Source organism: Pelobates fuscus, chromosome 3, assembly GCF_036172605.1.
Source record: "Pelobates fuscus isolate aPelFus1 chromosome 3, aPelFus1.pri, whole genome shotgun sequence".
In the NCBI taxonomy this organism is placed as follows: domain Eukaryota; kingdom Metazoa; phylum Chordata; class Amphibia; order Anura; family Pelobatidae; genus Pelobates; species Pelobates fuscus.
Window position 1 is genome coordinate 343,701,380 of NC_086319.1, and position 16,601 is coordinate 343,717,980.

The window sequence follows — 16,601 nt, forward strand, 5'->3', positions numbered from 1 at the left end:
CAAGCCAGCGTTTAAACTCTTGCACAGGAATAAGCATAGGGTGGATTATCCGTCTGGTAGCAAAGAGTTAAAATGCATATGCCCCACAAACTGCTGAAAATAGTACTTTAAAGTGGTATCTTACAAAGCTGGACATGGAAAGAGATTGCAAGGCTCCTCTTCAGCACTGGGCTTCATGCTAGGGTCACAGAACGATTCTGCCACCTCTTCATGAGTATTCCTGTTTACACAGTGAAAAGACGGGTATCGTGATCCTGTAAAAAAAAAAGTAAATGTTTGGATGCTTGTATGCAAAATTTTATTTTAAATAACAGAGACAGCACATCATAAGTGTTTGATGCAAATCTGACATTATGGTCAAGATTCTAGAATTTAAAAAATACTTTATAACAAATAACATACATGTAAAGGTGAACACATGGTGTTGTGCCTGACAGATTTAACCAGTGGCGTCATATAGAATTAATCAATTCACCTTATATTCTATCATGAAATTGGCACTTAGAGCTTCACAGCCGATATTCCAGTACCGCACTCTTCATCTGAATGAAGTGATGGAATGGTGCGCACATTAATATTCTATAAATTCACAGTAAGTGTAGTATGTCATCTCCAAGCCTTGATGCTTTTAGTTAAAAGAAACCTGATACATTTATAAAGTAAGTAATAGCAATATGCATTTAGCACCATGTTTAGTAAATATGGACAGCTGCACTATAAATACTCCAGTGTAAAAAAAAATAAAAAAAAATCCCCTAAATAAAGGAATGAATGACATGGTAATGAATGAATGAATGAATGACATGGTAATGAATGAATGAATGAATGAATGACATGGTAATGAATGAATGAATGAATGAATGACATGGTAATGAATGCATGACATGGTAATGACATGGTAATGAATGAATGAATGACATGGTAATGAATGAATGACTGACATGGTAATGAATGAAAGGTGTTTGTTCTCTTGATAATGAACAATAAAATTTCTCGGTTTCAAACCAAGCATATATATATATAGCGGACTGAACTGAAATAATTAGAGCTATGTTATTCACTAAACCAGAATTTTGTAATTCTAGGTCAAAAAACACACGCTTCTTTTTTTCTGTGTGTATGTTTTAGGGACTGTATGTGAATTTGGAAATAAAGGAAGAAAGAATTGGAATTTAATAAAATTCTAACTAAGCGGGAACATGAAATAAAGTGAGGGTGCTTATGAAAGAAAAGGAAATATGGAATGTAAGTGAATGAGTTTGGGATAACATATTTTGAAAAGCTTATATAAACATTTTACATAGAGGTCCAAGTATGTGCCACATACTTAAAAGAGCATTCTAATTTTAGAAATAAATATATTGTTTGTTTTTTTGTTTTCTGTTTATTTTGTTTAAGTTAAAAAAAAACTGTACTCCAGAACCGAGCCTCCTTTCTGGAGGCCAATCTGCTTTCTATGAGTTTATCAATCCAGATGACCTCTGGTCCAATAATGTGCTTACAGAAGCACTGAGAACCTACACCACGTATGCAGTAATTGAAGCAATCCACCAATCAAATGTTTCTCATAGAGAAACACTGAACCCAATACTATTGATAAACTTAAGTGGTGTCTGGCATCATCATGCACTTTAAAAAATCAAAGGTCTTAAGGAGTAAGAACCTCTAGTGGCTGTTTGTCTGTTTCTCAGAAATGGCAATGTTTAACATTGTCCTGGAAAAAAGAAGCACATATGCACCAAAACCACAAAATTACAATGTAGTGGTTGTTGTACTTAGAGTGTTCATTTAAAAACCGGGACGGAAAGCAACTTTCTCTCTGGGTTACTCATTGAACTGAGAAATACTGGGAATTGAAGGAATAGAAAATTCAATTTTTTTTGTAATTCTTTCCATGTGTGCAATAGGTATTCAGCATGTAGTACATTTCACGGTAAAGACAGCATCACATGCAAATCATAAACCAAATTTTATGTTTTGTCTAGCATAAATTCCTCTTGGCTGCACGATCGGCTAGGTTGTCACTTAGCTGGAGGTTGCGGGACAGTAGCTAGCGCACCTTCCGGGTTGTTGGATAGGGTTGTGTCTGTGTTTAATTTAGCTTAGGGTGCGTGGGTGTTGGGTAATTATGACATTGTCATAGGGCTGGTAAGTATGCATAGTATGCTCGTAGCCGTAGGCCAATGGGCGATTGTGCCACCATGCCAGCTGTCAAGCGTGAAGGGGCACGTTTAGGTAGATGGAAGATGGTGGGGGAGGGGGGGTAATAGCTGGGCAAGATAACTGGCTGTCAGCTTTCGGAGCCAGATATAAGGTATGTAAATCTGTACATTTAACTAAAACATAGTAGAGTCAACAGTAAACTTATATCAAAATAATACGCTGTCAAAACATAACAATAAATCTGCCAGCGCTGCTTGTTTCAGGTGGGTGAATCGGGTGCGCCCGGTCTTGTTCCCCTTGGCACAAACGGGCTGATGTGAGCGATAGTCCATGAAGGTTGAGTTTCCATTGAGGCCGCGTCTGCTGGCCGCGTCTGCTGAAGGAAGGCTGGAGCGTCCGACTTGTGTGTTAGAAGGTGCGTCTTGCCTGCTTTGTCTGCCGTCAGTCGGTGCTGCCCCCATTTGTATGTAATGGAGTTCTCGCAGAGCAGTTGAGTGATCTGTCTAAGAGATCTCCTCCACGTCAAAGTGTGCCTGGAGATGTCTCTATAAAATGTTAAATGCGCCCGCTCAAATTGAATCGTGGGTAAGCCTCTTGCGGCTCCCATGAGCACCCCTCGGTCAGAGTCCCGAACAAACTTCACAAGTATATCTCTGGGAGCTTTCTGGGGAGCTTTGGTGGCTTTGGGTAATCGAAAGCATGAATCCACCCCTACTTGCTTTACTTGTTTGGGTAGTAACAGAGTGGCTATCAGCCTCCGGCAGTAGTGGGTCAGCTCAGAGTTGGTAACCAATTCTGGCACCCCACGGATCCTCACGTTCCGTGCCTTCACCCTGTCTTCCTGAGTAGCTAGTTGTGTAGTTAGGGTGCTGCATTGTTTTTGCAGGGACACCAGGGCTGTATCTGTGGCAGTTTGGGCTACCCCTGCACCATTGAGGCCCTCCTCCACCTTCACCACCCGGTTTGTGAGCCTGGAGACTTCCTCCCTGACCAGCGCCATGTCAGTTTGGAACATTGTTTGTATCTCTTTCACCAGTGCCTTTATGTCAGCTCTTGTGGCAGGGGCTGAGTGGGCCAGCTCAGGGGATGTCGTGGGTTTTGCTTGTACCTTTTTTGTTGGTGAGTAAGTGGCTGTCGGGCTCTCGTCGTCCGACGATGGGGAGGTGTAGGTCCCGGCCGGCGAAAATTAAAAATTTTAAGCCCCAAAAACTTAATTGATAACTTCATACTTTTGGTAGTTATGAACTAAAATGTGCAATCCTTTGGTCAATCCTCAACAATTAGCTATTAAGTGAATAACCATGATAGTTGGCATGTAATTCAAATGTGTATTGCCTGCTGCTTTGTTATGTACAAATTTTGGAATAATTCATTGTAGTTGTTTATTACACATGATAGGCTAGAACAGGCATAGGCAACCTTCGGCACTCCAGGTGTTTTGGACTACACCTTCCATGATGCTTTGCCAGCATTATGGGTGTAAAAGCATTATGGGGGATGTAGTCCACAACATCTGGGGTGCCGAAGGTTGCCTATCCCTGGGCTAGAATAAAGTTAACCCATCTTTTTATTGCAGTACAAATATGTTCTCTGCGTTGATAAATAATTTAGTTTTTCTGTTTGGCTCTGCTCATACTTTTTGTAAAAATGTGATTAGCTATTTATGCATTAGAGACTATGAATTACTTCAATATTTGATCAACCATATGTTCAAGTTAACATCTACAATTGGAACAGATAGACTCTGTAGTATCAGGATATGCAGATCGCCTCTGCCAATTCACCTTGTGTTCCCATAACTCCAACTTGTTTATGCTTTTTGTTCAATGAACCAAGAAGCATAGCTGTATCAAAAAGCAATTAATTGGAAAAGTCAATAAACAATATACAAAGGTCCTCTCCATGGTAATGTGAAAATTAACAAGCAACTATATCTAGAAAAGAAGTGTAGATCTATTGTTATTGCTTATCAGTTAATATGGCATATACTTTCATTAGTGCCCTAGGGTTAAATATACAATACCCAGGTCATATGGGAATTTGTATTGTTTCAAAAAGCGGAATCATCATTTGTATTTGTGTAAAGAGGTCAGAGACACACTGTTTCTAGCTCTGATTCCATGCTTTTTGACTGTCAAAGTATTTTCTACATCTGCCCCTCATCCATCACATACCTGGGTATCCAACTAAATAACGATGTGGCGAACCTTTATGATACAAACTACACCCCCTTACTGTGAAAAGCACATAAAGTCCTGGGCTAAAATTAAGGACAAATGTGAGCTGTTGTCTCTCCTATCCCCTATTGACCCCAATCTGGAGAAACAAGCTCTTTATGCTCGGCCTAACACCAATGCATTTTGCCAACTTTGAAAATAAAGACATCTCACGGTTGGGCCACTTATAATCACAATAACAAAATCATTGAATATAGTGATATACCCGACAAAAACACCTTTAAAACATTCAATTACTTCAGATACATCCAACTAAGAAGCTTTGCATCCATGCCCATTATCAAGCAAGCAGGCACGGCCCCCTTAACACAATTCGAACTGGATTGCATAAAACACCCCTATAGGCAGGAACAAATCTCTTACCTATACACCACAATAGCGACCCATAAAACACAAATAACGATCCCCTATTACAGCATTGGCCCCCTAGACGAACCCTCTAACTGGTCAGACATATGGGAAGCCACGGCCCCCTTATCCATCTGTGTGACACACAAGGAAAAGGTGTACAAAGTGTTATTTTGCTGGTACTTAACACCTCAGCGCATAGCTACCATGCACCTAGCACCCTCCAATCAATGCTGGAAGGGATGCGGGGAAGTGGGGACTTTCCTCCACTGCTGGTGGACATGCCCCAAACCAAAACCCTTATTGCAAAGCATCACAGCACTGATCTCCAGACTGTATGACAAACTGTGCCCCTTAAACCCTTGAATGTTGTTGCTCTCCATGCCCAAGGACTCTTTTATCAGAGCAGAGAACAAGTTAATAGCACGCATGGCACTTGCAACAAGAAGGGCAAAAACTGAACTATTATCAACCCTGCAAATACCCTCACACAGTACCATTGCCAAAAATATACAAGACAGTGCAAACATGGATAGTCTAACATCTCAGATTCATGAGACATCCAAACAATTCCACAAGTCCATGGCTAACTGGAGATACATTACCCTGGTAGATGTTACACACTTTAAAAACAGCCGACCTTGGATGACCCATGGACTGGCACCCATTTACCTTCCCTCCCACCCTCAACCCATTCCCCCTCAACTCACCCTGGGGGGGGTGGGGGGTGGGCTGGTGGGACCTGGGAAACCAGGTGATATCCCATGACCTCTCAGCTCCCTTTATCCTTTCGTACCCATACAACTCCTGCCCTTTTAGCCTCTCTCCTTGCTTCACTCTCTTCCACCCTACACAGGCCACACATACACTTACCCACGCAACCACTGATTAACCCAGGGCCCGAAGCGGAGCATGAGCATCTCTACAACAGGAATGCACACAGAAAACCCACCCTACACTAACAACTCGCCACAACGAGAAACCGCTGAAAGTGCAGGCAACAGCACTTAAGACCCAACACAGTCTTGGTACACCAAAGAACGAACACAGCAGACTGACCCTAATGTTTACAGGTTGACATGCATGACTACCCTAACACTAGCAACATATTCTTCTCACAAGAGCCCGCTACCATCCCAATAGGCATCCGGCTCTACAGACACAAATAATACAAAGAAAATATCAGACTCTAAGCCAAGAGTCAGCCGAACTTAATGTACACTTTGAAAACTTGACTCAATGTACATGTATTGCTTAACCTGGGATAATCGTTTAAGTTGGAATGCAGCGCTAAAAGTGTGTTCCTGTACTACCCCTTGTACTATTTCTGTTTTCTGATACCCTTGTACTATTGCTGACATCTGTAATTTCACATTTAACGAACAAAAGAAAAATAAAGAATAAAAAAATATATTTTTTTTCTAAACTTTAGTAGGGGTAACATTCACAATATGACTATGCTCAAGACATATAAATAACTCAGTTAAGCTTGTTAGAAGTGAAAGCTAACCTTGGCGACTTAGTTGTTTGTTAACTTACAAGTCCCATTATTTTCAGCCATTGTTGCTCTAAATGAACCTACCAACACCAACATTTCCCCTTCTTAGTGTAGTTACAACATTAACAATAATAATCACTTTACAATCTAATATATCATTTTATTATCCAATATTAGTAGATACTTCATCTGGTTTTAGTGGTGTATTTGTCTCCTTACACCCACCTCACCTTTCCCACATGTAGCTGAACATTCTGTTGACCCAACTTGTTTCCAGTTGTAGTCACGGTTTCGTCTTGCTGGTTGTATCGGCTGCACCTGGTTGTCTGGTTGATTCGATGGAATCCTCCCAGGCTGCAAGGGTGGCAACACTCCAGTGGCATGATCAGTGTGTATGTCAACATCACTGAAGGAATCTCTGTTCTCTGTAGGAGTTGATTCATCAGTTATCTCTAGCTGGCCATTGAATGGTTGACCTAGGCAAATAAAAATACAGGGTTATTGACCAGTAAGTGGAGTCAATAGTGGAGTGGTAACTGGAGTGATAACTGTATCACGTCTATGCCTGTTTCACTATGTTAATTTACTTTCCATTCTATGAATGACTAGTTTTGGTAGCAACATATAGCCTTATTGAAATGTATATCTATTGTTTATTTGTTTGATTAGTCTCTAGTAATAAATATTATTGAATTGCCGAAAGCAAGGAGTGTGGACTCTGACTTTACACTCGATTTTCAAGTTATTATTTTTAGTTATTCATTTTTTTTTTTATTAATTCCATATTTTACTTCAATAAGTTAATTATAGTATCTTAAATCTGTTTAAGGAGATTACCAGGTCTCCGATTTGGAGGGAGTTGCGGACTGATAACATTCTCTGCTGGAATAACAAACTCGTAACGAATGCCAGGATTTGGTTGTTGATGTATCATCTGAAAGAACAAAAAACAAACCCTTATAATCTGATACATTTAAACTTCAATTTACCCCGTCCACGTACAAAATCAACGTGGGCCCACAGACATTTGGCAAGCACAGAGCAGTCTCACACTTTAATGTTGCATAGCTATTAAGAATTATGAATTAGTGCATGTAAAATATTCACCTTGATTTATAATGTGTTAATTTGGAATATAAAATCTGCATTGGTTTATTATACAAAATGGCAAAAAATAACATACCCTTTTAAAACCACTAGGTGGCATTAAAAATATTCAATTGTATAACATGTTTATAGCATACCAACATATGGTATCATACCATGTTTAAAATGGGTTCTACTGGATCAGCAAATTACATTCTCGAGAAAAATGGCTCTGATGGATATGTATCTGTATTTGAGATTACTAGAAATACATTATTAAGAAACTGTTACAAACAGTGAAACATAGAAGACCGTATTGAATCAATATTAATTAATGTTTGTGCATAATGCTAAATGCGTTTATTTCATGAAACCCATTACCACCCATCTTGTGATGCACTTACAGCTAGAGATCTTGTAGTAAACATGTAGATATTTGCCTTCATAATTGTATAGTGTTTCCCCATGCAAATAACAGACACCCAGCTATGTACATACAGGAGAGGACTAAATAACTTCAAATTATCTTGTTAGAAATAACATGATTGACAAAAAAGCTACATTTGCAAACAAATGGAAACATATTTAGTACACACACATAAAAGGAACTCTAGACTTGTATGGGAAAATACTCAATCAATAATCAATCGATTACTAGCAACAAACATGGGCTGTAGTATTTCTTGTGCTTAACTTGCCCCCTTGCACTGCATTATAACTGTCAGAGTATTATGGGAGATGTAGTCCACAGTATCTGGAGTGCCGAAGGTTGCCTATCCCTCGTCTAGATCTTGCAGGGACATTTTCCAGCCAACAAAATGCACAGTATATGGCATATCAATTATTAATGTATAATAAAATGGCGTAGAGCAGTCTGTTTCATTATATACGTTCAGCAAATGTCTTTGTATGGTGCATCTGAAATTAATTATTGAGCGTTTTCAGAAACTCATCACAAAACATCATATTCAAGTCACGGTTCCCCATTAAAACTCATTGGAAGGTTGCTGTTATAAGATATGCTTCCACGTCCTTTTGATCTTAGCAAATCATGTTCATGTTCTATGACCTCAGATACTGAAATCAGGGCCGGCGCGTCCATAAGGCGGCACAGGCGGCCGCCTTAGGGCGCCAGAGGAGGGGGGCGCAAAAATCCGAATCTCCTGCCTCTGGCTGGAGACTCGGATTTGTAATCTCACCTCTCTCCCTGCAGCCAGCACACAGCAGGAGCAGGGCAGTGAAGTCAGCCGTCCTCCTCTGATGATGTCAGAAGGGGGCGGGACTTCTGCTCCCAGACTCCCCAGCGGTCCTGACTGCAGCTCCAGCCTCCCAGCCGACCACCAGTTGAAAGGTTCTCCCTCCCTGGCCCAAGGTAAGCTTCTAGGAGGGGAAGGGGGTGGGGAAGAAGCATTTTTTTTTTTTTTTTTAAATCAAAACGTTTTTTTTTTCAGCCCCTTTCTACAGCCCCTGCCCCCACTATACTCCCCCTGCCCCCACTATACTATCCCTGCCCCCACCATACGGCCCCTACCCCCACCATACTCCCCCTGCCCCCACCATACTCCCCCTGCCCCCACTATACGGCCCCTGCCCCCACTATACGGCCCCTGCCCCCACCATACGGCCCCTGCCCCCACCATACGGCCCCTGCCCCCACCATACGGTCCCTGCCCCCACCATACTCCCCCTGCCCCCACCATACTCCCCCTGCCCCACCATACTGCCCCACCACACTCCCCCTGCCCCACCATACTCCCCCTGCCCCACCATACTGCCCCACCATACTCCCCCTGCCCCACCATACTCCCCCTGCCCCCACCATACTCCCCCTGCCCCCACCATACTATCCCTGCCCCCACCATACTCCCCCTGCCCCCACTATACTTCGCCTACTATACTATCCCTGCCCCACCATACGGCCCCTGCCCCCGCCCCACCATATGGCCCCTGCCCCCACCATACGGCCCCTGCCCCCACCATACGGCCCCTGCCCCCACCATACGGCCCCTGCCCCCACCATACGGCCCCTGCCCCCACCATACTCCCCCTGCCCCCACCATACTCCCCCTGCCCCACCATACTCCCCCTGCCACCTCTATAGCCCCTGCCCCCACCATACTCCCCCTGCCACCTCTATAGCCCCTGCCCCCACCATACTCCCCCTGCCACCTCTATAGCCCCTGCCCCCACCATACTACCCCTGCTACCTCTATAGCCCCTGCCCCCACCATACTGCCACTGCCCCCTCTACAGCCCCTGCCCCTCCAAACTTCCCCACCATACTACCTCTGCCCCCTTTACAGCCCCTCTTTAGCCCCTGCCCCACCATACTACCCCTGCTACCTCTATAGCCCCTGCCCCCACCATACTGCCACTGCCCCCTCTACAGCCCCTGCCCCTCCAAACTTCCCCACCATACTACCTCTGCCCCCTTTACAGCCCCTCTTTAGCCCCTGCCCCACCATACTACCCCTGCTACCTCTATAGCCCCTGCCCCACCATACTGCCACTGCCCCCTCTACAGCCCCTGCCCCTCCAAACTTCCCCACCATACTACCTCTGCCCCCTTTACAGCCCCTCTATAGCCCCCACCCCTCTATGTCCCTCTATAGCCCCTGCCCCACCATACTGCCCCTGCCCCCTCTACAGCCCCTCTTTCCCTCTAAAGCCTCTGCCCCACCATACTGCCCATGTGCCCCCTATACAGCCCATGCCCCCCTCTACAGCCCCTGTCCCCACTATACTGCCCATGCCCCCCTCTATTGCTTTTGTGCCCCCCTCTTTATCCCGTGTGCCTCCTCTATTTCCCTCTACAGCCCCTGCCTCTGCCCCCTTTCACACGCCTCTACTGCCCCTGTCTCCCCCCTCTACTTCCTCTACCCGCCTCAACAGCCCCTGTCCCCCCTCTACTTCCCATTTACCCCCTACCATACTGTCCCTGTGACACCACTTTATTGCCTCAGTGTCCCTCGTTACAGCCTGTGCCCACACCATACTGCCCCTGTGTCCCCCTCTACTGCCCCTGTTTCCCACCATACTGCCCGTTTCCAACCACATTGCCCCTTTGCTCCTTTGCTCCCACCACAGCCCCTATACTCCCTTCTACAGCCTCTAACTCCCTTACTTCACATCCCTTCCACTCCCTTTTACACCCCATAACTCCAGTACAGCCCCTATTCCCTTACTTACAGTCCTTACCCCCACTACAGCCCCTCTGCCCCAATTGCTGCCCATATCCCCCACACTACAGCCCCTGTTCCCACTTGCAGCCATCAACCTACTTCAGTCCCTAACCCCCTACTACAGCCCCAATTCCCCACTACATTTCCTAAGCCCCCAATTACAGCCCCTAACTCTCAACTACAGCCCCTGTCCCCCTACTACAGCCCCTAACTCCTCAATTAGAGCTCCTATTACCCCACTGAAACTCACTACCCCCCCCCCCCCCCCCCCAAAGATTAGGTTCTGGATCTGCCCCTGCTCTGTATACCTGTCTACATGTCTCTGTATGACTATGTCGGTCTATGTCTGTGTCTGTATGTCTCTATGACTGTGTCCGTGCGTTTCTGAATGTCACTGTATGCCTGTGTCTGTATGTCTCTGTATGACCGTATCCATATGTCTCTGTATGCCTTGTTCTGTATATCTTTGTGTGACTGTCTGTGTATATATGTCCCTGCATGCCTGTGTAAGTATGTATCTGCATGCCTGTATGTATCTTGTATGCCTTGTTCTGTATGTCTCTGTATGCCTGCATCTTCATGTCTCTGTATGTCTGTGTTTGTATAAATGTGTCTTTATTTATCTATATGCCAGTGTCTGCATGTCTCTGTGTGTGTGTCTGTATGACTGTATGTCTGTGTACCTGTATGTGTTGATTGTATGACTGTTTGCCTGTATGGCTGTGTTTGTTTGATTGTGTGCCTGTATGTGTGTGTAGCTATATATCTATGTCTATATGACTTGGGAGGGAAAAGTTACACAAAGGAGCCTGAGGGGAAGAGGGACACACAAAAAACAGGCTGAGGGGAGAGACCCACAGAAAAGGGCTGTGGGAAAGAAAGACACACAAAGGGGCTGGGGGGGGGGAGGAGATACACATGGGGGTTGTAAGAGACATACAAGTGGGTGTAAGACACACTAAAAGGGGGTACAATACACTACATGGGGATTTCAAAAGGCTGGATATGAGACACCGCTAAAGATACATCTTATTGGGGGGGGGGGGGGGGGCGGCAAAATTCATCTTCGCCTGTGTAGCCAAAAATCCTTGCACCGGCCCTGACTGAAATCTAAAAGTAAATTGCCAGGCAATATGCATTTTTTTCTCCATACAGCTCTGTACTAAATCTCTGTACTGCAGCCAATCCATATTTGATATCTCATCCTTTACATGAATGGTTAGTATAGTCAATAAGAAATCCCATACAGTATACTGCGATCAGTCAAGGGAAAAAAATTAAAAATGGCTTAATAGAGAAGTATGCCTGGATGGAGGGTCATAAAATGTCTGCAAAACAATAACCACTGCAGTGTTATAGGTTTAGTTATAATCAATGATTTTAAAGAATAGGTCTAGCCCAGGCATAGGCAACCTTCAGAACTTTGTGGACTACATCCCCCATACCACAGATGTTGTGGACTACATCCCCCATAATGCTCTTACACCCATAATGCTGTCAAAGCATCATGGGAGGTGTAGTCCGAAACATCTGGAGTGCCGAAGGTTGCCTATGCCTGGTCTAGCCAAACCTTGTCCCCTCAACCATTGGATGGCAAATACAGGGCAACCTGAAAGATCAAGGTTAGACACCAATTCTGTAATGTTTTTTAAAAGAGAAATGGAATCTAAATTAATACAAAATTATGTGTTCTCCTATTCTGTTTTACCAGATAATTATACTTTAATGCACAACAGATAAATGCACATCAGGGGTACTGACAGATGCTATTCCCAGCCACCGAATCAGCAGTATGCTTTGATCTACATTTCTAATATGAATGGTCATACTTTAAACTAAGCCTCAACTATAGCGACCAGTCTTAGTCTACCTTAGGTAACAGAGTGTTTATCTGAATGGATCCGATCACCCGATGTAGCAGATTATACTATAAAATTCAACTTCACTTCGGCTATTGTATTAGGAACGTCGAGGGAGGTGATATCATTCTACCCAAGTGCAGGGACTCAGGCTTTGGCTTAAGGAGTGCCCTCAAATGCACAGCTTTATTATAGGGCTTTCCACCCTTTTCTATATCAATGTATCCAGCACGCTACCAGGCACCTTAGCCAACTCCGGTGTTGTTTATTTAAATTTTTTAGTTACAGTATAGTGTACCTTGTCTATATGTGTGTTAACAGCACACTACATTAGTAAGTTACAACATTATTTCCTCAACAAGGCTACCTTATCAGTCGGGGTTCATTGGGGATTATCCTTTAGGTCAGTAGCCTTTGCCCTAGCATTTATTTATTTGCACTAGGGCTTATGCTAATAGGCGAGTGTTCAATTTGGAAGATGCCCCCCTTTTATTTAGAGACCCAGTAGACTAATGTATTTACATTACCATACCTGACACAGTAGGTACTGGCTACAGTACAGTGCCTTGTAGGGAGTCCTACCAGTTCCGCTAGGCACTCTTTAGATGATAATCCCCTCACTTCGGGTTCTCTCTTGTCCAGTGTGGTCTCTATTTGGTTTTATATTGTATATAGTGTGTTTTGTTTCTGAGTGATATTTTTTGTGTACTGCATTTTTATAATTTAATTAAGTGTTAAGTTTTATTCATGTTTCTTTCACCCTAGGGTAGATTTCCACCTTTTATGGACTACTATTTATCCCTTCTTTTTATCTTAGGTTAGCTCTAAATGGGCTCCCACTCCTAAGGATACAATATATGATGTCCTAATGCTCCTGACACGTCAGATTATTATTGTTATTATTAGTGAATTTATTCACTAGGGGTTACCCTCTCCTCCACCTCCCTCCCCCCCTACCCCCCTACCCCCCTTCAGGAGGTAAATGTACTCAAACCTGTATTCTATTATTTATTACTTTAATGCATACTTTCACTTTATAGAACAGACTTTTTTTTTTTTCTCAGCCAATAGAATCACCAGCCACCTAACCGAAGCAGTGATGACATAAATGGATGAACTGGATTGTAATGTCAATTGCAAATTTTTATAAATATTTAACAGAAAGTAATCAACACAAGATATAGGCTATTTTCAGTAGTTTATTCAACAGTGTAATTTTTAGAGATGTGGTAGTTTCCCTTTAAAGATCAAGACAATGGGGCCAGTAGGGAGTCTATTCGGTTCTCAAACCAATATCTCCATCAAGGTCACTTTTAGATCGGTGTAACATACTTTATTTGCTCTATTTCATAATGTTTCTTATGATTCAATCTGAAGTGAGAGAAATTCATATCCACTCATATGATACTTACTGGCAGTGACATGACTTCAGCCCTTTACATATAACTTGACGGGGACACAACAATATACAATTCGGGTTACACCAGTTAGAGTGTGCAGGGGCTCGGGAACTAGTCTGAATAATGTTTTGGTGGTTTTATTGAGGCAACAACAGGTATTCTAATTCTAACACAGAGAGAAAGAGCAAGCACCATGGAAATCAATGGATTGTATCTCAGCATTAACCCCTTAAGGACACATGACATGTGTGACATGTCATGATTCCCTTTTATTCCAGAAGTTTGGTCCTTAAGGGGTTAAAGGGACACTATAGTCACAAGAACAACTACTGCTTATTGCATTTGTTCTGGTGAGTAGAATCATTAATTTCAGGCTTTTTGCTGTAAACACGGTCTTTTCAGAGAAAATGCAGAGTTTACATTACAGCCTAGTGATAACTTCACTGGCCACTCCTCAGATGGCTGTTAGAGGCGCTTCCTGGGGCAGTGTTGCACAGTGAGTAGCACTGCCATTCAGTGTCTCCTCCCACTGCATGCAGACACTGAACTTTCCTCACAGAGATGCATTGATTCAATGGATCTATAGGAGGAGATACTGATTGGCTAGGGCTGTGTTTGACTTGTGCTGGCTCTGCCCCTGATCTGCCTCCTTGACAATATCAGCCAATCCTATTGGAAAGCATTGTGAGTGGCTCACATAATCACTTCTGATGATGTCAGAAAAGCAGGCAGTTCAGGGGCAGAGGCAGCAGCTGCAGTCTTGAATAAAAGCAAGATGTTACTATATTTAGGGAGGCAAGGGGGATTTAGATGTTGACTTTAACACTATCGGATCAGGAATACATGTTTGTGGTCCTGACCTTATCGTGTTCCTTTAATAGCATTAACGCCCAAAACAGCACATGTTTGGCCTTGATAAATACAACATGGACAGGATGGTTAATAATGGCATTAAAAGGTGTTTCTGGATGACAAGTCCCATAATATTAAGGCTGTCCATCATGGAAAATGTAGATTGAAAACAGGGCTAGCAATTTTTGTTCTAAAAAGCAAAAAGTAGCACAAAACTTTCCCACGTAAGAGCCCATCACAGCATGCAAATAAAATAAGGGTATTGTGATAGAAGAATGGGTGTTTGATACAATAGGAGTAAAAGGTTAGATCATCACATTTTGATGTAATGTGAAGAAATTAAGCTAAAGGACAACTGTCTCTATTTTATTATTATTTCCTATTACTTAAAATAAAACATTACATGTTTTTAACCTCTATGTTTATTATCCTTGGATGCATAAATATAAGCAAAGTCATCTATTCAGTGAATCCCCGGGCTTAGCCTTACTCCATGGGGGTGGCCATCTTAAATCCTTTTTGGTTGGAAACACAGCTTATCTGACCAAACAATGTGCATATAATTAAACATTAGAGTATTCTCATAAATCCAGGCATCCTGCCCACGCTCTGTACATAATTTTACAAAATTATTAATATATATAATTACAATAAAATATATATGGCAAGGCTGAGCTCAGTAAAATATTCATGAGTTACCCTGAAGAGTGGCTCTATATAATAATAGCTACTACCAATAATAGTATCATAATCAAAATATATTATAACCAATATGAATTTCATGTTTACCAGTAAAGTATGTCCTGGGATACAAATTCTATTTATTTAGTTACCTAGGCAGATTTTATTTCGAAATGTCAATTATGACTATGTATGTTAATTAATGTATTATTTTTGCCACAGGGCAAATCAAAAAAACTATTGCAAAAGTCCGAGACTTGTTTTAACCCTTAAAGATTCAATGGTCATGTCATTCCATAACAGCAATATAGTGCCCTCATTTAGCAGTAGGGAGGCATCAAAGCACTAAACAGGCAATTTCAATCTGGCACAGCATTTTTGAAGGACCTGTTTGCAATGATTCTCTAATGTGTCATTGATCCTTAGGAGTTAATCACCAAGGGCCAATAAAGATCGCTTTCAGCCTAATGGCCCTTAGTAAATGCAGTGGCAAAAAAGAAGTAAAAAAGGTGGATTGCAACATTATTATATATTTTCCCTGTTTCTTAAATGGTTAACTAATGGAATAAGAGTGAACTTTCTTTGTACCCTAGCAGTGTTTATGGTGGCAGAGATAACTGTTTAAGGATCAAGAGACATTGCTGGCAAGTGCAGAATATTCTTAGGTAACCTTCCTTTGTAAAATCATAAGTACTTTGGAAGGTTTCTGACAATTCAGCATGAAGTCCTCAGTGACTCGGTGCCAAATAATGAAAAGATCTGTTCTGAATATGAAAAGATGGATTCTTTATATGTCAGAAAGAGACTTGACTGAGAAAGCAACAGGGGTGGACAGAGTTGAAAAGGTGGTTGATTAATAGCCTAATTAAATTATTAAAACGGGTCTTTGAGACATAGTCTGCAAAAGTTCATTATATTTGGCAAACAACAGAGCAGAGAATGTATTTTATTTCCTTTCGTTATTAATCATGTGATAGGAAATATTTTTTAAGTATAGCATATGACTTTTAAGAGTATTTTATTACACATGTGTAATAACATTTTTCAGACATATGTCTTATGTATAACTGATGGAAGATATATAACAGAAAACACTCAAAACCCAAGTAAAATATTTTAGTCCTGGACAGTGAATTGTTTCCCCCCCATATCCATAGATTTAATGGTAACATTTCTACAGTATGATTTTTTAAAAATCTTTCAAACACTTTATGGATAACTGCACATTAAAATTATTGGCATTTGATATCCGTTTAAAGCGCTTTCAATTTTGCAACAAACTAGGAAGAAAATCC

The 16,601-nt window shown here is 42.2% G+C and overlaps 1 protein-coding gene across 2 annotated transcripts in view; it reads right to left on the reverse strand.

Annotated features, from left to right (window-relative positions):
- The window catches only part of THSD4 (thrombospondin type 1 domain containing 4), a 694,237-nt gene that overhangs the window by 30,623 nt on the left and 647,013 nt on the right, over nucleotides 1-16,601 (reverse strand). For both annotated transcript variants that reach the window (XM_063449121.1, XM_063449122.1), the window contains 3 exons: nucleotides 7,084-7,180; nucleotides 6,477-6,722; nucleotides 125-254 (listed from right to left, as the gene is read on the reverse strand). In XM_063449121.1, coding sequence (XP_063305191.1) covers nucleotides 125-254; nucleotides 6,477-6,722; nucleotides 7,084-7,180 — 473 coding nt within the window. The remainder of the gene's footprint in view (nucleotides 1-124; nucleotides 255-6,476; nucleotides 6,723-7,083; nucleotides 7,181-16,601) is intronic.